Source organism: Delphinus delphis, chromosome 11, assembly GCF_949987515.2.
Source record: "Delphinus delphis chromosome 11, mDelDel1.2, whole genome shotgun sequence".
NCBI lineage: Eukaryota > Metazoa > Chordata > Mammalia > Artiodactyla > Delphinidae > Delphinus > Delphinus delphis.
Genome location: NC_082693.1, coordinates 94,639,602 through 94,665,616, shown reverse-complemented (window position 1 = coordinate 94,665,616; position 26,015 = coordinate 94,639,602). Strand labels below are relative to the sequence as shown.

Sequence of the window (26,015 nt, the reverse complement as noted above, 5' to 3'; positions counted from 1 at the left end):
CTTTTGATCCAAAATACCCAAAAGCCTTCCCACAGGCTGTATCAATATTCCCATCAGAGTGTATGAAATGCCTCAGAGCCACACAAAAGCCAACACCAGGTAGCATCATTTCTATCAATGTGACAGGAGAGAAATGGTACTTTATTTCATTCCTTAATTTAACAGGGAACTTTTTGGTATTTCCTCCCTCTAGTGAACTATTTCCTAGTCCCAATTCTCTACTGGGCTATTTATGATTTCTTCATTAATTTATGGAATTTAATTACTTTTTAAAAACATGCTATATATACAGTTCCAAATTTATCTTTCAATCCTAAATGCTAAATGTTTTGTTTCTAAAGGAGGTGTGGTGGCTGCACTTTCTACTTTTGACTTGTCTTTCCTCTAAGAAAAGCTCATCACCCCAGGCTTCTAAAAATAATCTCAAACTTTCTTCTTTCTTTTTACATTAATTTCAAATTATCTAAATATTTATATCACAGGTATAAAAGAGTAACTTGCCCAATGTCAAAGCAATGATCTTTCTGGATCTTATTTTAGGTAATAAGTACTTCCATTCTAACCTTATTAATATGAAGTTAGTGGTAAGTGGAAATAATCTAGTGTGATAGCACTAGGCAGTCACAGGAACTTCACACAATCAAGAGGTACTCTACCATCTCACCAAGTTGTGCTGGTGAGTCTAAGAATACTTTTGATATAAAGCTTCAAAAGATTTAGTCACTTACACTGTTGATTTCTCTTATCTCCAGCATTTTTAAGGGGTAGACACACAGGACAATCATGCCTTGTACAATTCTTCCAGTGTGAAATGATTTGTCGAGAAGATGCACAGTGTGCCACTAAAAAGAAGAAAAATGATTATTTTTTCAAATGCAGGTTATATTTTTATATTACTGTTAGCTAACTTATCGATCACATAATGAGTGCTACAAATGCTATTAACTCATTGCATATTCATAACACCTCTATAGGGTAGTTATTAATCCTCCCACTTTATAGTTGAGAAAACAGGCAAAAACTGGTTAAGTAATGTGTACAAAGTCACAGAGCACCCAAAGTGGGATTCAAACTCAAGTGGTCTGGCTTCCAGAGCCTCTATTTTTCACCACAAAGCTGTGCAATCTACTTTACATTATAAAAACCTGGGGACTTCCCTGGTGGTGCAGTGGTTAAGAATCCGCCTGCCATACAGGGGTCATGGGTTCGATCCCTGGTCCGGGAAGATCCCACATGCTGCAGAGCAACAAAGCCCGTGCGCCACAACTACTGAAGCCCATGCGCCTAGAGCCTGTGCTCCGCAACAAGAGAAGCCACTGCAATGAGAAGCCTGCGTGCCACAACAAAGAGTAGCCCCCACCTACCACAACTAGAGAAAGCCCCCGTGCAGCAACAAAGACCCGAGACAGCCAAAAATAAATAAATTAAATAAATTAAAAAAAAACCCTATAAAAACAGATTTCTCTTAAAAAAAAGAAATGGTACAAATTAACTTATTTACAAAACAGAAATAGAGTTACAGGTGTAAAAAACAAACTTATGGTTCCCACGAGGGAAAGGGAGGGGGGGATAAACTGGGAAATTGGGATCGACATATACACACTACTATATATAAAATAGATAACTAATAAGGACCTAGTGTATAGCACAGGGAACTCTACTCAATATTCTGTAATGACCTGTATGCGAAAAGAATCTAAAGAAGAGTGGATATATGTATATGTTTAACTGATTCACTTTGCTGTACAGCAGAAACTAACACAACATTGTAAATCAACTATACTCCAATAAAAAATTAAAAAAAAAACAACACACAGATTTCTAATGACTCTATAAACATACAAATTGTACTAAGTTGGGTAACATTCTTTTAGTATTGGCCTACATGATAGTTAGCAAACCCTCAATAATATTTAAAGCTATGCTGGGGCAAATAAAAGTCAGTATCACCCCAAAAGGGAAGAATCTAAAACTTCCTCTCCTACCACATCTCTAGATACTCATTCACAAAATGATTCTGAATTTTATCATAATTAAATACAGAGTAAGGCATTATCAGTAAGGAGTCTCAAAAGAGAAGAGAGAAAATGTGATCAGCTCTAACTGTAAAAAAAAATATTAATTGCTGAGCACAAAAACCTTTTGAGCCCACTCACCTTGGCAGGACTTGCCTGACTGGCAGTGTGTCATGTGGTTAAGGACGTTCTTCATTGTACGACAGTGGGGAAGGTTGCACTGCCTCACTTCCCCATTGGCCTGCTCTCGCCGCTGGCACTTGTGAGCGTGCAAAAGGAGAACAAGCTGCTGCTGGATGAGCTTGCGCTTCTCTGGATCAGCTGTGTGTGCTCCAGAACCCATCCCTTGGGCCACCGGAGTCACCAGGCCTGGCTGCTGGACCTGCGGGGTCTGCTGCTGGCCCTAAGGGATAAAACAATAAAGATGCATTTGATGTTAGGTGTCATAGTTTGCTACCTCCTTAATAAATACGGACTTGGAGATTTTCAATGAAAACCTTTAAGGACAGTCTACCATGTACCAGACCCAATTTTTTGACACAGGGGATTCTACGATAAATGATGACTTCTACCAAGAAGAAGCTCAATTTAACAAGAAAACAAATTGCTATATTAGCAAGCAATATAATCAAAGTATGTATAACATACAGAGAGCAAAAGAAAGAGAAGGACAACTGTAAAACAACTATACTCCAATAAAAATTTTTTTAAAATGTGTATTTGTATTTGGTTGCTCTGAAGCAACTCTTCTGAAAACAGAAAGAGAAGGACATGGTAAACTCCAGTGCGAGGGGGGGAAAGGAAGGGATCTGTTGTGAAGAGCGTGTTCAAGTTAGGTTTTGAAGAATAGTGAAGAGCTTCTTGGGAGAGCTGGCAGGGGTCTTTCAGGTGGGTGAAAAATTAGTTTCTGTAAACCCTGGAAGAAATTTGGTTTTTCCTAATAAAAAAGTAAACATTTCTGGAGGCAGAAATGACATGTTTTGTTCATCTTTGTCTCCAGTACTTAGTGAAGTATCTGAAATATAGGCATTCAATGACTATGGGACACAAAGCAAAAAACCTAAAACATCTGAAAAGGAAATAAAATTCCTATAGGACAATTTTTTCCAAAGATGGACATGGACTACCTGACACATTTACAAATGGAGATAGTTTTACTTTAGAAAAATAGCAACGTTAGAAGCTTTGGAGATTTTACCATAACAAAAATCACTGTTAAAAACAATCTGTAACTTTGAAAGGGAAGTTACTTCTGTGTTATAGCATCAGATACAAATCAGTAGATGTGGTGATTGAGAGTTGGAATCCTTTTTCAGAGAGTCCTTCCCAAGAGGAAAAAGGTTCCACTTTTGTATCCTACAAAAAGAATTGCTCACAAGGAGAAGCTGCATATGGCAGGACCCCAAAACTTTCAGTGTAGCAGCCCCATTTGCTCCTATTTGGACAGCATCCTTACTGGTCAATACTGCAAGTAAAAAAACACCAGGTGAAATGGAAGGAAGGCACAAGCTTCCTCAATCACAGGGGCCATCCATTACATCCTAGTGTGTATAGTATAATAGAAGACATAAGAGGTTTAACACAATTCTGTTAAAGTGTCAGATGGAAGACAAATTTGTAAACAGATTACTACCCACCATGTTGGGCATTCCTCCACCAGGAGGAACTGCCTTTTTGTCCATTGCAAATGGAGATAAGCTATTTGGTAGTACAGACTTTGTCGGAATCTGTAGACCAAGGCCACTGGCTCCAATCTGCTGTCCAGAATTCTGAGTATATGGTGAACCGTAAGGATTAGGGTTGTTCATCATTCCCATCTAAGAACAAGAAACAGAAGAGAAATTAAATCTTATTCCCCACACTAATAGGAAATTACTATTTCCTTTCCTTTTCCACTTCCTAATTTACAAAGACAATTTTAAAAGAAACTCTCTGTATACATAAACAGACTATAATCTAGGGGCCTGAGGTACAGTAAATTTAGAGCTGTTTGCTGTAAATATGCGATAAATGTTTTAGAAAAATGTATAAGCGTCTTCATTTAGCTATATCTACTAAGCAGGCTCTGCCATTCATCTCCACTTTTAATGCACTAAATAACTTTCATTTAAGGTGCAAACTATAACTTAATAAATTCAATTCAACTCAATAAACCATCTAATCCTTAAATACATTAGAGAACTTGATATATCAAAATGCTTATTCCAGCATTTTGTTTATATAAAAGGTAGAAGATTGGTAGCCTGGGGGGATATGTACTTTTTTACTTAGGGACAGGATAGAACAGTGATTTTAAAACTTTTTCAATCTGAATCCTTTAGGTATAGCATGCAAACTTCAAAGTCTGCACCATTTCTTGCTGTCTTACACCTAGCTGCTTTATTAAATTGCCTTCTTGGCTCTTAAAGTAATCTGAGTGTATGTGCAATCCCTATGTACTTTAAAATGTAAGTTTTGGGAATTCCCTGGCAGTCCAGTGATTAGGACTCCACATTCCCAATGCAAGGGGGCACAGGTTCGATCCTTGGTCGTGGAACTAAGATCCCACATGCTGTGCAGTATGGCCAAAAAGAAAAAAAAGTAAGTTTTTTCCTGTGTTTATGTAAGTCCACGTGGAACCATCATACTGTATAATGATTAACTTGAACAGAGCATTAATTATTCAAAAACCAAATGTTTTACTGATAACAATGATGCAACTTACAATTCTATCCTTCCACATAAGACCCCACTGTAAGTCAATCATCACCTACTAGGCAAGCACTCAGAATGAAAACTAATGACACTACAGCTACTGTCCAATTAAAAGGAGTCATACTAGATTTCTATATCCTTCTCAGAGAGATCCAATTCTATCAAAGGGTCCTTCAAATTCTGCCTCTAGCCACCCAATCCCCATCATTCCCATGTATACATGCCCACTGTCACTTTCCTAATACAAAGCAAAGCTCTTCATCACAGCTTTTGTAGACTGTGACTAACAGGTTTTCTTGCCTTCTGTCCTCACTTGGTTTCTACTCATAAAGGGGGAAAACCACGGTATACCAGACCTTTCATGATCTTCATGTGAACTGACTACTTCTCCATGGTATCCTATCTCCTATACCCATTAACTTGCAAACCTGAGAGCATCATGCTTCTTGAATCGCCAGCATTTGCTTAAGATTTTCCCTTTCCCTACAACTAGGCAGTTGAGTGGCACACCCTCCTTTCCTATTTTTTACTCCTGAATGCTGACCTGTAAAGGAAATAAAATATTAAATTCGCAAAGAGGCAGGAATGATGATAGGGAACGAGACTGAGGGAAGTGGCATAGTGTGGGTGAAAGCATAAAAAAATGAGGCAGCATGAATGGGAAGCATCCAGAGTAAAAAATTTATTCAGTCTCCAATAACTGGAATTTCCTACGTGAATCTGGCCAGAAAATCAAATACAAAAACAGGCTTAAATGCAAAGTTCAGGTTTCTTTTGGTAGTTTCCAATGTGGCTGGGAGTGCTGCTGCTACATATTGCTTTTTTTTTTGCGGTACGCGGGCCTCTCACTGTTGTGGCCTCTCCCGTTGCGGAGCACAGGCTCCGGACGCACAGGCTCAGCGGCCATGGCTCACGGGCCCAGCCGCTCCGCGGCATGTGGGATCTTCCTGGACTGGGGTACGAACCCGTGTCCCCTGCATCAGCAGGCGGACTGTCAACCACTGCGCCACCAGGGAAGCCCTACATATTGCTTTTAAAGTACTAATATTTATACTAATATAGTCCCAATAGTATGCTCACCTACACCTGGGGGAGTATTTTACTTGTATTTCTTATTAGCATGGAAATTCATGGTAGACATAAAATGAAAGCCATTTAAGAGTCCATAATTTATATAGATAAAATGCTGGGATTTGTAAGATGCCTTGATGTCTCCTGTTAATAAGCTAATACCTTCATCAAACACGTCCTAGTAGAATCTGGTCCTTCACACATTTGTTCACATGGATATTGCCTTGACTGCCTACACTAACCGAGTTTCAACCAATTCCTGACATTGCTTGTTCCCTCAGTCACAATGCATTACCTAGAAACTCCAAGTTCACTCTGTAGCAGACTACGGTCTCAAATATACAGATTGTACTAACTGCGGGTCAGCTGGCAGTAATTCACTCCTGACACTTCTGGTCACTCTCACCAACAAAGACTCTCTCAGGCTTTTTGTTTACCTATCTCCCTCAGAGTTCTGCTGTCAGTGTTAGAAAATGAAATGCAACCAACCCCCCCCACCGCTACCCTTTCTATTTACCCACCCCCCACTACTCCCCCGCGAAATGGAATAGGAAGGGAATATACTGTACTTAATTTCTGCTACACTGTAGTTAGTTATTTGATCTTGTTCCCTTCTCTATAGCTAATGGGATCCAGATGTCCAACTAGTTAACTACCACCTACCTGAACAGCAGCGATACAGATCTCCACCTAAACTGAAAAGGCAGAGGACCAGGAAGCCACAGTCCTAGGCAACTAAAACCAAAGGGCCTGCAGGGGACTATTTTATCTTTCTTTAAAAATAAATCTGACACTACAGGTTGTTTCTTAGTGTTCAATACATTAAAAGGGAACACAGGAACACATAAGACACACCATGGTACCAAACACTGACAAATAAAAAAGTAGTGCCCAATATACAACAAATATAACAGTTTAGGAACATTTAACATAGGGACAAAAATCCCTTAATAAGACTTGCAGGCATCAACAGTAGTGCACATCGATACTAAATGTGAAAATGTGACTCCGTGATTCACCAAATAATAACAAATTAAACAACATCCTGACATGTCCTCCAGCCTATCAGATTTGATAAATACATCTATATCCAAGTCATTCGCCAGGCACTATGTTAACCATGGCAGGGGCAGGGCAGCACGTACAATGATAAACAAGGAAGACTACAGGGATCTCTCAGAACAGAACTGACAACAAATCTTAAACGTTTTCTAGACTCAGTCCTATTACTCTTATACCACTGCCTTAGTTTAGGGGGGCGTCATCACCCCACAGGGACTATTTTTCAAATTGATACTGTACACCTAAAACCACACCCATCTAGATCGTAAATTTGGGAATAAGATCCTCCTCTTTAGAACCCATCAGGATATGGCATTAAGATCTGTCTTTTTCTCTCTCAACATGCATTATTCCTCCCTGCCTTATACTTAATACCCTCTTAACTGGCTCTTCCTACCTGCTTCACTCCTTGCCTATCCAAGAACACACAAGAAAGACAAAGATGCAACATATCAATCACTGCTCTTACTTTAAAATTTATAGGTTAAACACTCTTTAATATCACATGCCAAAGCGCATCACAAACTGATGTTAATTTTAAGAGAAGAGCTCCAAAAGTAACAATTTACATCAACTTTCAAATATAAAATATAGGTGGGATTTCCTTGTTTCATTTAAAACAAGGAAATATTTTAATAATTAAGTTTTTATATTTGAATTGCCCCTTTCCATGAAAATATAAGCTCCACAGGTACAGGGATTTTTGTCTGATTAATTTACTGCTATATATCCAGTCCCTGAAACAATGTTGATACAGAAATTTGTGATTTAGATTAGAAGTAGGACAGTGCCCCACTCTCAACCTAGGCCTTCTCCCAATGTGCCTTTCCTTCCTTTATTTTTCTTCACAGCACTTACCTGGAACACTATGAATTTATATCTTATGTGTACACTAGAAAGTAAGTTCCGGGCTTCCCTGGTGCAGCAGTGGTTAAGAATCTGCCTGCCAACGCAGGGGGCATGGGTTCGAGCCCTGGTCCGGGAAGATCCCACATGCCGCGGAGCAACTAAGCCCGTGCGCCACAACTACTGAGCCTGCACTCTATAGAGCCCACGAGCCACAACTACTGAAGCCCAGTGTGCCTAGAGTCCGTGCTCCGCAACAAGAGAAGCCACTGCAATGAGAAGCCCGCGCACTGCAACGAAGAGTAGCCCCCGCTTGCTGCAACTAGAGAAAGCCGGCACGTAGCAATGAAGACCCAACGCGGCCAAAAATAAATAAAATAAATTTTTATATATATATATATATGTATATGTGTGTATATATATATATATATATATATATATATATATATATATATATATATATAAAAAGAAAGTTCCATGAAGTGAGTTTATTCACTGCTCTATCTTCAGCATCTAAGCTAGGACTTGGGGCTTCCCTGGTGGCGCAGTGGTTGAGAGTCCGCCTGCCAATGCAGGGGACGTGGGTTCGTGCCCCGGTCCGGGAACATCCCACATGCCACGGAGCGGTTGGGCCCGTGAGCCATGGCCACTGAGCCTGCACGTCTGGAGCCTGTGCTCCGCAACGGGAGAGGCCACAACAGTGAGAGGCCCGCGTACAGCAAAAAAAAAAAAAAAGCAAGCTAGGACTCAGTAAATATTTGTTCAATCAGTGAAACTTTCAATGTCTGTCATCCCTGCCCCCCCACACCCCATATAAACATCAGGAGGGCAGGGACTCTTCACAGGCAGGTTCCTAGAAATCTAGAAGAGGTACCTAATAAATATTCTACCTTCTTGTTTCTGGTTCTCACTCCAAGTGTTCTAAGTAAACCACATCAAAACAGCAACATAAAAGTGCCAGAAAGGGAGAACCTATAGAGTAGATAGTGATGCCAAACAGAATTTTTTCCTAAGTCAAGATGTCAATATTCTTTATCCTGTAGCAAAAAAAAATATTTAAGGGCTTTCATTTATCTACATGTGACCTCAGTGCCCCCACTCCCAATTCATCCGTATGTCTTCATTTCATCCTTGAACTCTCACCATCATTATTCTCAGGAATATAGAAGTCCCAATGCCTGCTCAAATTATTCCTCTTACAGAGCAAGCTTGCTCCTGACTCCTTGTGAAAATCTCTCCCATCTCTAATATCACCTTCCAAGCGAAGCCATCTCTTTCATTCAACAAGTATTTACTAACTACATGCCAGGCACTGGCAACCATAGTGTGATACCATTTTAAGAAAAAGGAGTAAAATGTGTATGAAAAATATGGTGGAATAAACATCCAACATATGCTTATAACATCTTAATTATACATACAGAGTACACATTTAAAAGGTTTTTAAAAATATATTTAGCATTCTCTACTTAATAAGGCTAAGAAAGTAGGCTTTTTAAAAAAGAAAAGGCTTTCGGACTTCCCTGGCAGTCCACTGGTTAGGACTCTGCGCTTCCACTGCAGGGGGCATGGGTTCGATCCCTGGTCAGGGAACAGAAGATGGAGCAAGAGAGCCAACACAACACTCAGGATAGGCCCAGGGATGGGGAAGGCCAAGAGAACAATTCACACCGCATGGCCCCTCTATGAAACACAAAACCTATTTTTCTCTAAACCTTTCAAATAACAGCCAAAATCAGGATAACTGGAAGACCTGGAATGTTGGTTGAGGCTTTATAGTAAACTAATGCATCTTAATTTCCATCAACCGTTAAGAAAAAAAAATAACACATCTCTTAAAAAACAGGGACATCCCAAGCAATCTTCAGGTAGACAAATAAAGTCTACCTGAAGATAATATAATGCTGGTTATCTCAAAACTGTGTTGTTTTTTTTTAAGGAAGGCTATGAAGGCTAAAATGAGATGAATTAGAAATGAAATGAAAATATTCTAATACTTGTGCCACAGGGAACAGGAATTAGCTGGCAATCATTTGTAAAAAAAAAAAAAAAAGTATCACTTACATTTAATATAAGAGCTTCATAAAACTTGTGACAACACAGTAGATCCCTGGCATATAATATGTGGGAAATGATACATGATGTAAGAAGATTAAACATGAACAATAAAGAATAAATGAATAACTGACCTCAAGCCCTCCTCCTCCATCACTGGAGCACTGAAAAACATACTGACGGTACACAGAAACCAGAACTGCACTTACCTTAAGAGGCTGGGGCCCTCTCAATCCTGTTTGTCCTCCCATCTGGGGAGAGCCTTGCTGCAGTGGCTCAGTCATTAAGTTGCCAGCATTTCCCATGCCTGGGTTTGGGTACTGCATATTAGGTCGCCCCCGGCCTGCTCCAATTGAACCGTTCATGACTTGATTAGGCATCATCCCTTGTCCATTGCCTGCAGTCAACATTCCAGGATTCATGCCAGCATTCATCCCTGTGTTCATTCCCATGCCAGGCTGATTTACTGGACTGTTCATCATACCTGTTGCAGATGGTGTGGGACCCTGATTTGGTCCACTAGTGCCCATCCCCATGTTGGGGGAAGTCAAGCCTGCCTGTGCCATTGGGCTTTTGACCATGCTATTTATCAAACTTAATCCAGGACTGTTCTGTTGGGCCTGGCTGGCCATGCCTTGGCCTGGGCCACTAACCCCCATGTTGAGGTTAGGGGAACTACCAGAACGTAGCAATTCTGACAGTTGTTTATGTTTAGAGGCTGCATCTTGTACCATGCCAAGGCTCGTCTGAAGCTGACTAATATCACCACCATTGGTTAGTCCCAATTCTGTAGAGTTGATTAATTCATCTGGTAAGTCGTGCTCCAAGTCAAATAGAGAGCCAAAATCTAAAAACAAAGAGGAAAGATAAAGGTTAAAGTATGACAGAGTCAAAATTACAAAGTTCTCTATACTTTGTTCTTGATAAGCATTAAATATCATTTCTAAACCTCACTCCATGGAATACTATCTATTTTTATTAGTTTTTCATATTATACTAAAAAAAGGTGTTTTATATATATATAAATATATATAAATTATTGTCATGCCAACAAGTTTGAACACTTACAGACTGTACCTAAAACAAGACCAGAGAAAAGGGGAATACATCTTACATGGGGGGAACACACACCCATTACATGAGTTGCCAAAAGTTTGTACTGACAGTCATGCAAAAGATACACAATTAAGTTGTGTACCAGACTTCCCTGGTGACACAGTGGTTAAGAATCCCCCTGCTGGGCTTCCCTGGTGGTCGAGAGTCCGCCTGCCGATGCAGGGGACACGGGTTCGTGCCCCCGTCCAGGAAGATCCCACATGCTGTGGAGGGGCTGGGCCCGTGAGCCATGGCCACTGAGCCTGCGCGTCTGGAGCCTGTGCTCCGCAACGGGAGAGGCCACAACAGTGAGGGGCCCGCATACCGCAACAAAGAGTAGCCCCTGCTCGACGCAACCAGAGAAAGCCCACGCACAGCAACGAAGACCCAAAGCAATAAAAAATAGATTAAAAAAAAAAGGTGTATACTATTCCAGAATTCCTTAGAAGAGCTTAAAATAACTTATCTATACACAAAATAAATTCAGAACAAAAGATTTAAAATATAATAATAATAAAAAAAGACAACTGATAAAAAAGATCTCCCCTTTGTAAACCATTCAGTGTAAGCTCCAGGAAGACAGGAGCTGCTTACCACTTTACCAAATTCCCATCACACAGTGCCTGCTACAAAGCTGAATGAATTTGCTTTGACCTGACTTCAGACTACAGATTAGTTTTCCTTAACCAAAATCTAGCTGAACAGGATACAAAACCATGCCTCTAGATTCTTCAACAACTGACAAACCACTACCATTCCACCTCTGCCCCATCCCTGAGAAAGAGGATGCAAAAATTATGGATTAACCTAGGTTTCTCATCCTTGGCACTATTAAACATTCTAGGCTGGATAATTCTTTGGGGAGAGGGGGAGATTGCCCTATGCACTGTAAGATACTCAGCAAATCCCTGGTCTCTCCTCTTAATACCAGTAGTAGCTCTAACCCATTTGTGACATCAAAAATGTCTCCATATATCACCAAATGTTCCCTGGAGGTGCAAAATTGTCCCTTGGTTGACCTGTTGACAGTACTAACTCATTATACAGATTGAGGTGTTTTGAGTTTTAATTCTCCAAGTAGTTTTAACATTAAAAGGACACTTCTGGGTATTTAAAAATTAAATATATTTGTATCTACAACTGATAATCCTATTAAAAATAACCCATCCATCAAAGACAAGATACCACTCTAATAATGATCGTGTTGGTCCAATTACCCTTGGTTCGTAAGTGCAATTCTTCCTCTATGTGTCCTTCCTGTTCTTTTGCATTCTATCATGGCACTGAAATTAACATGTGTGTCTATATTTCTCTCCTCCTCTCCTGCCATCTCTTCCCCATCACCACCCCTCACCCCACCTATGCACCCAGACTGTAACTCCGGGAATAACATGTCTTACCACTTACATACCAACTCCTTGCCTAATGCCCAACAGAGATAAGCAACTGGTCATATTTTAGTTGAACTGAATTATACCCCAGGATCTCAGGACATGATTTAGAGTCCAGATTTTTACAGAATTATTCAATTCCTTTGGAAAAATCATGTGCCCCTCCATCATAAAAATAAAATGTCTTATGAATAGTTGTGGAATATGAATAAGGTTTCAAATAAAATTTACCTGACATGACTACTCAAAAGGCAACTGCTTAATATCAATATAATGATATATTTCCTTCATTATTTCCTATTTACATAATTCACAATACTGGAATCATATACACTTTTAAATAAATAAATAAATAAATAAAATTATTTATTTATTTATTTATTTTTGGCTGTGTTGGGTCTTCATTGCTGCTCACAGGCTTTCTCTAGTTGCGGCGAGTGGGGGCTGCTCTTAGTTGCGGTGCGTGGGCTTCTCATTGCAGTGGCTTCTCATCACTGAGCACGGGCTCTAGGCGCGCGGGCTTCAGTAGTTGTGGTACGTGCCTCAGTAGTTGTGGTTCGCAGGCTCTAGAGCGCAGGCTCAATAGTTGTGGCACACAGGCTTAGTTGCTCCGCAGCATGTGGGATCTTCCCGGGCCAGGGCTCGAACCTGTGTCCCCTGCATTGGCAGGCGGATTCTTAACCACTGTGCCACCAGGGAAGTCCCCATATATACTTTTAAGCAATTTTGCATTCTACTTTCCCCCTGGAGTATACAAGGAAACATTCCATCATCAGCATATTTTTAGTGTTAAACATTTAGGAAAAAATAAAAATAATCTCTACCTATTTAGAAACTTAAAAAATACACATGGGGTATTCCCTGGCAGTCCATTGGTTAGGACTCTGTGCTTTCACTGCTGAGAGCCTGGGTTCAATCCCTGGTCAGGGAACTAAAATCCCACAAGCCATACAGCACAGCCAAGAAAAAAAAAATAATAATAAAATAAAATAAATCAAAAATACACAGGGACTTCCCTGGTGGCACAGTGGTTAAGACTCTGTGCTCCCAACACAGCGGGGGCCCGGGTCCAATCCCTGGTCAGGGAACTAGATCCTACATACATGCCACAACTAAGAGTTCACAAACAACAACTAAGGAGCCCACATGCCACAACCAAGGAGCCGGTGAGCTGCAACTATAGAAGCCCGCCTGCCACAACTAAGACCCAGTGCAACCAAATAAATAATATTTAAAAAATTAATCAAAAATCAAAAATCAAAATACACACATACGTAAGTGATAAAGGAGAAATCACAAACTGAGAAATAATAAAAATACTACATTTCAAAACTTAAAGGTTTATGTTAGAAAATAAAGCTTGAAATTAACAAGTATCCAAGTTATGTTAAAAAACAGTAAGAAGAAGATGATCAAATATAAAAGCAATTAAAAAAATAGAAAAATGGAGATAGAACTGAGAGGTTATTAACAAGATCAGAATTTGGTTCCTTGAAAAGAGTAATAAAAGATAAACTTCTGGGAAAGTTAAGGAAAAAAGACAATAAAAAGAGAAAGTGGTCCTACTAATCAATTTCACACAAAAAAACTGAAGAAAGAAAAATGAATAAATTCCTCATAAAATACTCAATAGGGCTTCCCTGGTGGCACAGTGGTTGAGAGTCTGCCTGCCGATGCAGGGGACACGGTTTCGTGCCCCGGTCCGGGAAGATCCCACATGCTGCGGAGTGGCTGGGCCCGTGAGCCATGGCCACTGAGCCTGCGCGTCGGGAGAGGCCACAACAATGAGAGGCCCGCGTACCGCAAAAATAAAAAATAAAATAAAATACTCAATAAACTTCAATTAAAAAGAAATTATATAGGATAAGTGTCCTAGCTTCTCCAACAAATCAATGGCATAAAAGGGGGAAGGAAAAAAAAAAAGAGAGAGAATGAGAGAAGCTGTTATCATTCAACAACCAAACATACCTCGTTTGGATCCTGATTCAAACTAACTGGAAATACATTTTAAGAGAATCAGGATAATACAGACTGAATAGTGGGTAATATTAAGAAATTATTAATTTTGTTAGGTATGACAATAGCATAGTTAAGTTAAAATAAGTCCTAAGAGACATATATTTAAGTATTTCTACTGAAATGACAAGTCCGGGATTTGCTTTTAAAAACTCCAGCAGAAAAAAAAAGGGTGTGTGGGGGGGTGGTGGACAAAATGATCAGTAACTTGTAGTAATAGGCACATAAGAGTTCTTTCTACTGTTCTACTAAATTGAATTATCTCATTTAAAAAACTTTAAAAGGAGACAGAGAAAACCTGAATAATCCTATTACTATTAAAGACTTATTGGTTAATTTTTCCCATTAAGACCAGAACTAGATATTTTTACAGGCATGTCCTACTGAACTTTCAAGGAAAAGACAATTCAAGCTTATACAAACACTTCTAGAAAATAGAAATACTCTGAAAACCACATATGGCCAGTAAAAGAAAAGGAAGTCATGAACACAGAAGCAAGAATCCTTTAAAAAAAAAAGAGAGAGAGAGAGAGAAAAGAAAAAAAAGAAAGAAAAAAAAATGAAGAGCAAATCAAGTTTATCAGTGTTTTATAGATGTAATATCATGATCGAGTTGGGATCATCTCAGGAATCCAGAAGGAGAGTTTAGCATATTCACTGTAAGTAACAAAGGAGAAAGAAAACATTATATCTATCTCAATGACTATAATAAAAGCACTGGCTAAAAGTCAATACCCAATCACAATTTTTTTTTTTTTTTTGGTGGCTGCATTGGGTCTTCGTTGCTGCACATGGACTTTCTCTATTCTCTAGTTGGAGTGACCAGGGGCTACCCTTCCTTGTGGTGCACAGGTTTCTCACTGTGGTGGCTTCTTCTTGCTGTGGAGCACAGGCTCTAGGCACGTGGGCTGCTTCAGTAGTTGTGGCACACAGTCCCTAGAACAGGGGTGCTTCAGTAGTTGCGGCCACAGGCTTAGTTGCTCCGTGGCTGCAACTACTGAGCCTGCGCTCTCGAGCCTGAGAGCCGCAACTACTGAGCCCGTGCTCCACAACAAGAGAAGCCACAATGATAAGAAGTCTGTGCACTGCAATGAAGAGTAGCCCCTGGTCACTCCAACTAGAGAAAGTCCATGCGCAGCAACGAAGACCCAATGCAGCCAAAAATAAATTAATTAATAAAAAAAAAAAAACTGATGGGAAGAAGGATATATGTGTATGTATAACTGAATCACTTTGCTGTACATCTGAAACTAACACAACAGTGTAAATCAACTATACTCCAATATAAAATAAAAATTAAAACAAACAAAAAAAAATGATGGGGCTTCCCTGGTGGCGCAGTGGTTGAGAGTCCGCCTGCTGATGCAGGGGACACGCGTTTGTGCCTCGGTCCGGGAAGATCCCACATGCCGCAGAGCGGCTGGGCCCATGAGCCATGGCCGCTGAGCCTGTGCGTCCGGAGCCTGTGCTCCGCAACAGGAGAGGCCACAACAGTGAGAGGCCCGTGTACCGACAAAAAAAAAAAATGATGGGAACTTCCTTAAACTGATAAAAAGGTCTCTTCCAAAACCTAAAAACTGACAGCAAATATGGATAATGGACCAACATTAAAAGTAGCCTCTTTAGCATCGAAACAAGACAAAGATACCCATAACAACCACTTCTATTCAGTGTGAACTGGAGTCTCTAGCCAAAGAAATAATATAAGAAACACTCATGAGTCAAGATTGAAAAGGAAGAAACACAACTTATTGTATGCAAATGATATAACTGTCAACATGGAAAACCCAAGGCAAAGAAGTAGAAATAGTGAGAGGGTAGCCAGGTGATTGAACATACCACAAATACAGACAAATTAAATTGCACTTCTATACATGAGCAAAAAATGATTAGAAATAAGTTTTAAAAACGCAATAGGGGAAAAAAGATCTGACAACGTTATTAGAAAATATGTGTAAACTGTGAAACTAAAGACCACCGAAACAGGACTTCCCTGGTGGTGCAATGGTTAAGAATTGCCTGCCAATGCAGGGGACAGGGGTTCGAGCCCTGGTCCAGGAAGATCCCACAGGCCGCAGAGCAACTAAGCACGCGTGCCTAGACCCCGTGCTCTGCAACAGAAGAAACCACCGCAATGATAAACCCACGTACCAAAACAAAGAGCAGTCCCTGTTCACCACAACTAGAGAAAGCCTGCGTGCAGCAATGAAGACCCAAAGCAGTCAAAAAAAGACCACCTAAATAAATAAAACAACATCACAAAATCACAAGTGTCTGGATACAAACCCTCAATGTTATATAAAGACTTCAATGCTTCCCCAATATTGATCTAGATTCAATGCAATGCCAATCAAAATTCTAACAGTTTGGACTTCCCTGGTGGTGCAGTGGTTATTCATCCCCCTGCCAATGCAGGCGACAAGGGTTCGATCCCTGGTCCGGGAAGATCCCACATGCTGTGGAGCAACTAAGCCTGTGCACCACAACTACTGAGCCTGCATTCTAGAGCCTGCGAGCTACAACTACTGAGCCTGCATGTCTAGAGCCCGGGCTCCGCAACAAGAGAAGCCACTGCAATGAGAAGCCTGCGCACCGCAACAAAGAGTCACCCCCACTTGCCTCAACTAGAGAAAGCCCGCGTGCAGCAACGAAGACCCAACATGGCAATCAATCAATCAATAAATTCTAACAGTTTTTCAAAGAACCAGACAAGATGATTCTAAAGAACCTAGTTTCCACCTCTGTGTAACAGGAAAAGTACCCACTTCACAGGTTATTTGTGAGAATTCAATGAGTTAATATAAGTAATTGGAACAGTGCCTGGCATATATTAAGCACTATGAAAATGTTACCTCTATTATTATTTAGTGGAATCATCACTCTATTAGGAGATAAGACTAGCTCATAATAATAAGAACAAATTTTTTTCAGGCACTCTCAATGTGTCAGGCATTGTCTCTGTGGCTCCTCAATAACTGTATTATTCTCATTAATCCTCTAACAACTTCAGAAGTAGTTAACAGCCACATATATAGAGTCCATTGAGGAAAAATCAACTTCAGTAATACCAAAGTCTTACTCCAGGCTCTAGTCTTGAGGACTTTAATTTAACCTGTACTACAGCCAAATCTGCTGCACTTGGTTGTTGTTTCATGTTTATTATGCAAAACATTTAACATCTCATTACAAGGTTTCACCTTAGAGATGAAAGTCAAATCTACAGAACTCTAATAATTCTTAAAACAGTTTGGCTAGACATGAAAACTATCAATCTCACAAAGATCTCTCCTTATTGGTTTAGGGCACTTCTACTCTTACATTAACTCAGCTGTTTTGGGTGCTTAACAAAGTATGACGTTTTAAAACACCGTGGCCTTTAAAATGAGGCGATTTTGTAAATTTCATGAACTTATCAGGTTAAAATAACCATCCTAACTTTCATCCAGTACTTTATTTCAGAAATGGTATTTAATACTCCGTAGATGAAGCAGAATTAACCTAATCATAAAAAACCCACCTATCAAGGAAGTAAAGGTGCATAAACACTTAAAACTACAATATTGAATTTGAAGGACACTACGAAAATGTAACGAGGGCTTCCCTGGTGGCACAGTGGTTAAGAATCCACCTGCCAATGCAAGGGACACGGGTTCGAGCCCTGGTCCGGGAAGATCCCACATGCCACGGAGCAACTAAGCCCATGTGCCACAACTACTGAGCCTGCACTCTAGAGCCCACGAGCCACAGCTACTGAAGCCCGTGCACCTAGAGCCCGTGCTCCGCAACAAGAGAAGCCACCACAATGAGAAGCCCGCGCACCGCAACGAAGAGTAGCCCCCACTCGCTGCAACTAGAGAAAAGCCTGCGCGCAGCAACGAAGACCCAACGCAGCCAAAAAAACCAAAACCAAAAAACAACTGGTAACAACCTGTGGGTTATATACAAATTTGATCGAAGATGATAATCAATATTAAGTTTCACAGGATCACATAGCTATGCATGTTGGCAGCTGGTGAACTGTGAAAGCTAATAGAGCCAAAGGGCAAAAGTACAGGTTAATTTTCAAAATATGCATTTTAAAAAATTAATTAATTGGTTGATTTTTGGCTGTGTTGGGTCTTCGTTGCTGCACGCGGGCTTTCTCTAGTTGTGGCAGCGGGTGCTACTCTTCGTTGCGGCGAGCAGACTTCTCATTGCAGTGGCTTCTTTTTGTTGTGGAACACAGGCTCTAGGCGTGTGGGCTTCAGCAGTTGTGACTCATGGGCTCTAGAGAGCAGGCTCAGTAGTTGTGGCGCACGGGCTTAGTTGCTCCGCAGCATGTGGGATCTTCCCGGGCCAGGCTCGAACCCGTGTCCCCTGCATTGGCAAGCAGATTCTTAACCACCGTGCCACCGGAGAAGCCCGAGTATAGTAACATTTTGAGAGAAGCTTTGCAGTGAGGGTTGGATTTGTTTGCCTAATTGGGGTTTGCTCCAAGGGAATGCCTATAGGGGATCCTAGATGGTGAAACTATCGTACCATTTCTGAAAAAAAAAGAAAAAGTCTCCTAGAAATTGTATATCTGTAAAGAGAAAGGGGAGCGTGACTTTTAAAAAAAATCTGCTACATTTTCTACATGCATGACAACTGGTAAACAAAACGGATCTTAAGAAAATAAACAGTTCACTTTGTTAACTACAATTTACCAAAAACTTCAAAGACAAATGATAAGTGCATTTCAAGAGATAAATGACAAACCCTAAGTCTTCCTGCCATTAGGTTCCCTCCCTGCTACTGATCCTGTGCAGTGTCACTAGCATTACTCTTTCCCTGACCATGTCACTCTTCTCATAAAATTTTTATCCAGATGGTGAGATGAATGTCAAATTCCTTAGCATATTTGTCTTTCCATATTAGGACCCTAACATCCTTTTCCATCTGTCTCGCATGAAAACATTCCACCGTATGGTCTGTTCCAGTCACATAAAAACCACTTGTATTTGTTCCACCTGAAATACCACTCCAACTTTCCCTACTTTTTTTGTCTTGGCTGCACCGCATGGCTTGCGGAATCTTAGTTCCCAAGGAGGGACTGAACCCGGGCCCTCGGCAGTTAAAGTTCTAACCACTGGACCACCAGGTAATTCCCAACTTCTAAGAAAAGGTAGGTCATGCTCTCCTACCCCCATTTTAATATACATTTTCTATATGAAGTTTTCCCCCAATACTCCAAACCCCTCCTGTCAGAAATAATCCCTATCCTCTGCCTTTATCTAAAACATTTAAAACTTATCAGAGTAGGGCTTCCCTGGTGGCGCAGTGGTTGAGAGTCCGCCTGCTGATGCAGGGGACACGGGTTCGTGCCCCGGTCCGGGAAGATCCCACGTGCCGCGGAGTGGCTAGGCCCGTGAGCCATGGCCGCTGAGCCTGCACGTGCTCCGCAACAGGAGAGGCCACAACAGTGAGAGGCCCGCGTACCACAAAAAACAAACAAAAAAAAAACAACAAAAAACCTTATCAGAGTATAACTCATGGGAAAACTGTGTGGATACGTGTACTACCAACTCCACCAGATCCTAAAGGCTTTGAGAGCAGAAATTGCACCTTGATTCATCTTTACATTCCAAATACCTAAAACTTGGTGGGTAGTCAATGTTTCTTGGCTCGAATGAAAGGTGCTCCAAATGAAAATAGTGACTACCCAATTCAGGAGAATCACACAACTTCAAAATATGCAAATTTAACTCATCACAACCCCCCCCCCCCAATCCATATCCATACACAAACACTTCTCTAAGTATTGAATAAATGACATCCTCACCAATTCTGCTACCCAAGCTTGAAACTTGGGAATTACCCTTGATTCCTCTATGGCAATATTCTGACACTCATTAATTAATCCCCAAGTTCTGCTGACCACCCACGTTCTCTCAAACCTTTTCACTTCTTTCCGTGTACTAATCCAGGCCACCCTCATCACAGCTGGAATTCTGAAACAGTCATCTCACTGGTCTCCCTGCCTATTTTCCCCTGTTCCTTTCCAAACCATTCCTCGCTTTAGTCAATCATCTAAGGTACAATTCTGTCCATCCATTTAAAAGAGCTAAAAAAATCTAAACTCCAATAAGCAGTAACTCCAATAAATCCTGCAAGATTGGCCCCTTGCTCACCTCTACAGTTATATTTCTTGCTATCCCCCAGATAGACGAAATTTACAGATTCCATGACAGACCATCTCTTGTTTTCAACCTGGGCTCACTCTTAGAAACCCTTTATCCTTCAAATCCCAAGATCAGACACCGATTTCCTCAAAAAAAGCCACTAGAGCAACAGTAACTACAGGTTAGGTACCCGTTTCTCCCACTGTACACCGTGCAAATACAACACTGTACATTGTACATATACAACACTGGTCACATCAGACTTGAATGTCGTTCTTTCCCCTTATCTACAAACCCCAGGAAGGAAGGGCCCACGTCTTTCTGGATCACCAGAGTATTCCCTGTTTTGAGTTGAAATGCCGGGCATACAGAAAACGTTGGTCCAATACAGGACGTTGGTCCAATACAGGACAACTGGCAGCTTGTCAACTCTTTTAAACTAGTATTTTTCAAATTGTGAGTCACAAGCCATAGTGGGTCATGAAATCAATATAGTGAGTCACAACCACCACTTTTTTTTTTTTTTTTTTGCAGTACGCGGGCCTCTCACTGCTGTGGCCTCTCCTGTTGCGGAGCACAGGCTCCGGACGCGCAGGCTCAGCAGCCATGGCTCACGGACCCAGTCGCTCCGCGGCACGTGGGATCTTCCTGGACCGGGGCAAGAACCCGCGTCCCCTACATCGGCAGACGGACTCTCAACCACTGCACCACCAGGGAAGCCCACGACCACCACTTTTTAAAACATGAAATGCAATAGAAAATATCAGAGTATATTATAAGTAGTAAGGCTAGGTAGGATAAATATTGTTTGCTCACTTCCTGAGACAGGGTCTCTGGTTCTCCATGTAAAATGTAGTTCTTACTTGGGTGTGGTCAAAAAATATTGAAAAGCTCTGCATTGCCCCTTCTACTTTTCTTCCTCCTCCTTTAAGAAAGTCTTCTTTTAAGACCCAGATAATGCACTTCCCTGGCGGCACAGTGGTTAAGAATCCACCTGCCAATGCAGGGGACACGGGTTCTAGCCCTGGTCCGGGAAGATTCCACATGCTGCGGAGCAACTAAGCCTGGGCTGAGCCTGCACTCTAGAGCCCGCAACCCACAACTACTGAGCCCGCATGCCACAACTACTGAAGCCCGCGCCTAGAGCCCGAGCTCTGCAACAAGAGAAGCCACTGCAACGAAAAGCCTGCACAACGCAACGAACAGCAGCCCACACTCGCCACAACTAGAGAAAGCCCGCGCACAGCAACGAAGACCCAACACAGCCAAAAATAAATAAAATGATTAAAAAAAGACCCAGATAAATAAAAAATAATGCTCAACCACATGATTCTTTAGAAAAAAGCCATTCTTACCTTGATCATTTCCAATAAGAACAATCTTATTTCTCATTATGCCTTAAATATTTATGTTCATTTCAATTACTTACATATACAAGATTCCCCTATGTGACAATATATATACTTTTATTTTAACCTCTGCTGCCATATTCTTATACTCTCAAAAAACTTAATCTTTGAATAGATGATGTATACGCTAACTCTGCACCTTAAAAGTAAGGCTCTGTAAGCCTTACTTTTCAGACCACTCTCAACTTCACACATTTTGTTTTCTCTTTACCCAATCTATCTGTATACCCATTAAAAAAATCCAGCACTGCTTTTTTGGGATATATTTAGCAGTAAAGTTAAAAACAGTTAACACTTAATGAAAACATACTATGCTGCAGCAAACACTGTCCTAAGTATTTGACAAAGAGAATTCTCATTTACTATTCCTTACCACAATCCTACAAGGTGGGTACTACAGGTGAGGAAGCTGAGACAGAGAGATTAAGTAACTGGCCCAAGGCTCACAGGTAATAAAGGCAGGTCTGGGATTTTAACTCTACTAGTCTGACTCCAAAACAAATTCTCTCACCACTCACTTTTTTCCAGCAGTTTAAATTTTATACTCTCTCTCAACTAAATTACTCCTAATTGTCTTTTGGGGCATTTATTTAAAAAGATCTACATCTAGGGACCTCCCTGGCGGTCCAGTGGTTGAGGCTTCACCTTCCAATGCAGGGGGTGCAGGTTTGATCCCTGGTCAGGGAGTTAGGATCCCCCATGCCTCGTGGCCAAAGAGCCAAAACATAAAACAGAAGCAATGCTGTAACAAATTCAATAAAGACTTTAAAAATGGTCCATGGGCTTCCCTGGTGGTGCAGTGGGTAAGAATCTGCCTGCCAATGCAGGGGACACGAGTTCGATTCCTGATCCGGGAAGATCCCACATGCCGCAGAGCAACTAAGCCTGTGTGCCACAACTACTGAGCCCGTGTGCCACAACTACTGAAGCCTGAGCGCCTAGAGCCCATGCTCTGTGACAAGAGAAGCCACCGCAATGAGAAGCCCACGCACCGCCATGAAGAGCAGCCCCCACTCGCAGCAACTAGAGAAAGCCTGCGCGCAAACAACAGAGATCCAACGCAGCCAAAAATAAATAAATAAAATTAAAAAATAAAAATGGTCCACATCAAAAAAATCTTAAAAAAGAAAACAAAAAGATCTACATCTAAAAACAAATGATATCCAAATTGTTCAGAAGAGGCTTAAAACCTCAATGTTTATTCTCTTAAACATTTTTTGAGACCTGAGCAATAAAATATTTTACTATTAAAATTTCAGAAGAAAATTACCATCCATTTCATGAAAAAAAATCATCTGCAAAAGCCAATGTTTTAAATATTTTACACGTGGCATAATTTAAGTTTCAACTTGCCCATTAATTTCTCTAATGCTTGCCACACTAAAAAAAATTCAACTTCAGAAATTCTCTAAAGAGGGACCCTAAAATTTCAAAAACACACAAAACAAGTTGTCTTATTTTTCCATTAATTGTTGTGTGTAAGAACTGGCAGAATAACTCGAATTGTTTTTGTAAATATACCAGGAAGAAGCATTTTACACTTCCACTTGTATCTGCAACATTCTTCCTACTCGTTTTCTTTCTTATTTACCACTTAATGTCCTTACAAAAACACCACAAGGCACTAATTTTCAACTTCTCGTTTTACCCCCCCCCTTTATAGAATAGACTAAGGAAAAGGTAGAAAGCAAAGTAAAACAGAGAAAACAATGTCGCAACCAAGGCAGAAACCTTTTCCTCCCTCCCCATCATCCAATCACTGGACATGCGAATACATTTCTTACCTCTGTAACAGAATATGAACTCCAGCTGAAAAAGGGAACCCTTGTTGTAACACATACAAGATTTACAACGTAACAAGTCACCTTAACTTACTATCCACCACAGATAGCTTTCTTGAAGCCCTATAAATGAACTTACAAAGCCTTGAGAGTAAGCAACTGCCAGAGTTCGAGACACTTAGTAAAACGTTTTGCAATTTAGCAGAGAGGTCGGCAATACCTCGCTGGACCAAAGAGCAGTAACTCAAAAACTTCAGAAGCAGAACTCTCATGTAAACGCTGATGCCCGAAAAATAAAATTAAAACACAGTATCACAGGTTTAAGAGCTAACAAAGAAATCATCTCCAAAAAAAAATATTCTAGTTACATGACAAACCACTAAGACACAATGGTGTTGAGAAAGTAAAACTGACATTTAAAAAATCCTTGCCAATGGAATATCACTCAGCCATAAAAAGAAACGAAACTGAGATATTTGTAGTGAGGTGGATGGACCTAGAGTCTGTCATACAGAGTGAAGTAAGTCAGAAAGAAAAAATACTATATGCTAACACATATACATGGAATCTAAAAAAAAAGGTTCTGAAAGTGTAAAACATAGCTAGTGGGAAGCAGCTGCACTGCACAGGGAGATCAGCTCGGTGCTTTGTGACCACCTAGAGGGGTTGGATAGGGAGGGAAACGCAAGAGGGAGGATATATGGGGATATATGTATACATATAGCTGATTCACTTTGTTATACAGCAAAAACTAACACAACATTGTAAAGCAATTATACTCCAATAAAGATGTTAAAAAAAAATTCCTGTCACAAAAAAATCTATTGTGTACACTAATCTAGGGGTCAAAATGCAGATGTATCTGCCCTGTGCCTTCAAAATGAAAACGGGCATAAAATCCAAGCCAATTTTGACACATGGGTACACAGCAGGGCCACAAAACCATACCAAGACCAGAAGAATCTTTTACCCTACTAAATATGCCAGATCCTAATGCCGACACGCCTCTTTCCAGAGTCTGTTCTTTCAGCCCATACAGCATCAAGTGTTCACAAAGCAGTGACAAAACATGTCCTGTGAGCAATGAAGGCAATATATCATCCTCATCATTCCATCACACAGGTGATTATCAGAAACAGGTTCAAGAAATACTTGAAGGACAATGTATTAACTATTCTGGTCAATAATTTTACCAAAAAATTTTTGCAAATGGTTTTTATGATGGAGTGGTAATGGAGGTGTTAGGACAGGAAGGCATTTGATTCCTCAAACAGTTTTGATCTAACCATGCCAAGTTAAATAGTATTTTCAATGTATCAAGTGCAAAGATTGAAACAGGAACATAAAAATACAAAAGTGGTAAGTCTTTCTCCCCATTCTAACATGTAAAACTTAAATGTAATTCAAATTATTTTTATCAACCTAGAAAATTTTTAGAAGAATCTTTGAAAATTAAATAAGTCATTTTTATTCTGCATCAGTGGATAACCTTAGAAAATCAAATTTTGGGATTTAAGTACTAATTTGTTTTGTAACACTTTAGTTTAGCATGTCGACCCAACTGGGTTCCAATTTTCTTTCCTATAAAACTGGAACATGCAAACACTCTTGGCAGGTACACTTACACTACTAAAACTGCAAGCCTCAATCATTTAAAAAAAGTTTCTGGAGTCTAGAATTTTGGGATAATTTTGAACAGTTCTAAATAAAATTAATCAAGTACGAAGGAATAATTTACATTCACATTTACAAAATATGCGGCAACTCAGAAGTAAAAATGTAGAAATTACAAGTTTAAAATGTAATGTTTTAAAAAATGAAGAGTCTCTGTTAAAAGTTGACTGCAAACTTATACTACACAGTGCTAGATGCAAATAAATCAAAATGTAATGGTGCCCAACTTGAAGTTCACAGGGGGACAGTATATTCTTAACACTCATTTCTCCCCTTCCCCCATCAAAAAATCCAAACTGGTTAGCATTAAAAATTGGATACCAAAGAATTCCTGGAGTAGAATCTTAAGGGGGGTGGGGGCAGAAAAATCAACCTACACTACAAAATTTAGAGAAAGATAAACTCTTAGGACTAAGACTGAATTAATCTCAGTGCTGAGGGTTTTATATTATAAAAACCCACTTGATACATTTAGCACTGTTACAATGATTCAAAGATATTTCAAGTAGCAAAACAGTTCCTGTGCATTAGTCAGGTGAGACAGCACCAAAATGAGTTAAAGTTACCAAATACACAGATCAAATATGGAGACTGCAGCAGTGCACCTGAACAGAGATACTTGAACAAGAGAGCACAGCCTCCCTTTCAGACCTTGCATTACTCTAAGACTAAACTGTTCAAATCAGGAGTCATCAAAACAGTACAAGTAAAAAGTTTTCTCTACAATATTCCCAGTCACTGGCTAACTCAAATGTAAAATCCATTA

At 40.3% G+C, this 26,015-nt stretch overlaps 1 protein-coding gene across 1 annotated transcript in view; it reads right to left on the bottom strand.

The window, feature by feature from the left end:
- The window catches only part of EP300 (E1A binding protein p300), a 69,916-nt gene that overhangs the window by 40,881 nt on the left and 3,020 nt on the right, over positions 1-26,015 (bottom strand). The window contains exons 2-5 of the mRNA XM_060025726.2: positions 9,953-10,590; positions 3,653-3,832; positions 2,157-2,418; positions 729-842 (exon numbers count right to left, since the gene is read on the bottom strand). Coding sequence (XP_059881709.1) covers positions 729-842; positions 2,157-2,418; positions 3,653-3,832; positions 9,953-10,590 — 1,194 coding nt within the window. The remainder of the gene's footprint in view (positions 1-728; positions 843-2,156; positions 2,419-3,652; positions 3,833-9,952; positions 10,591-26,015) is intronic.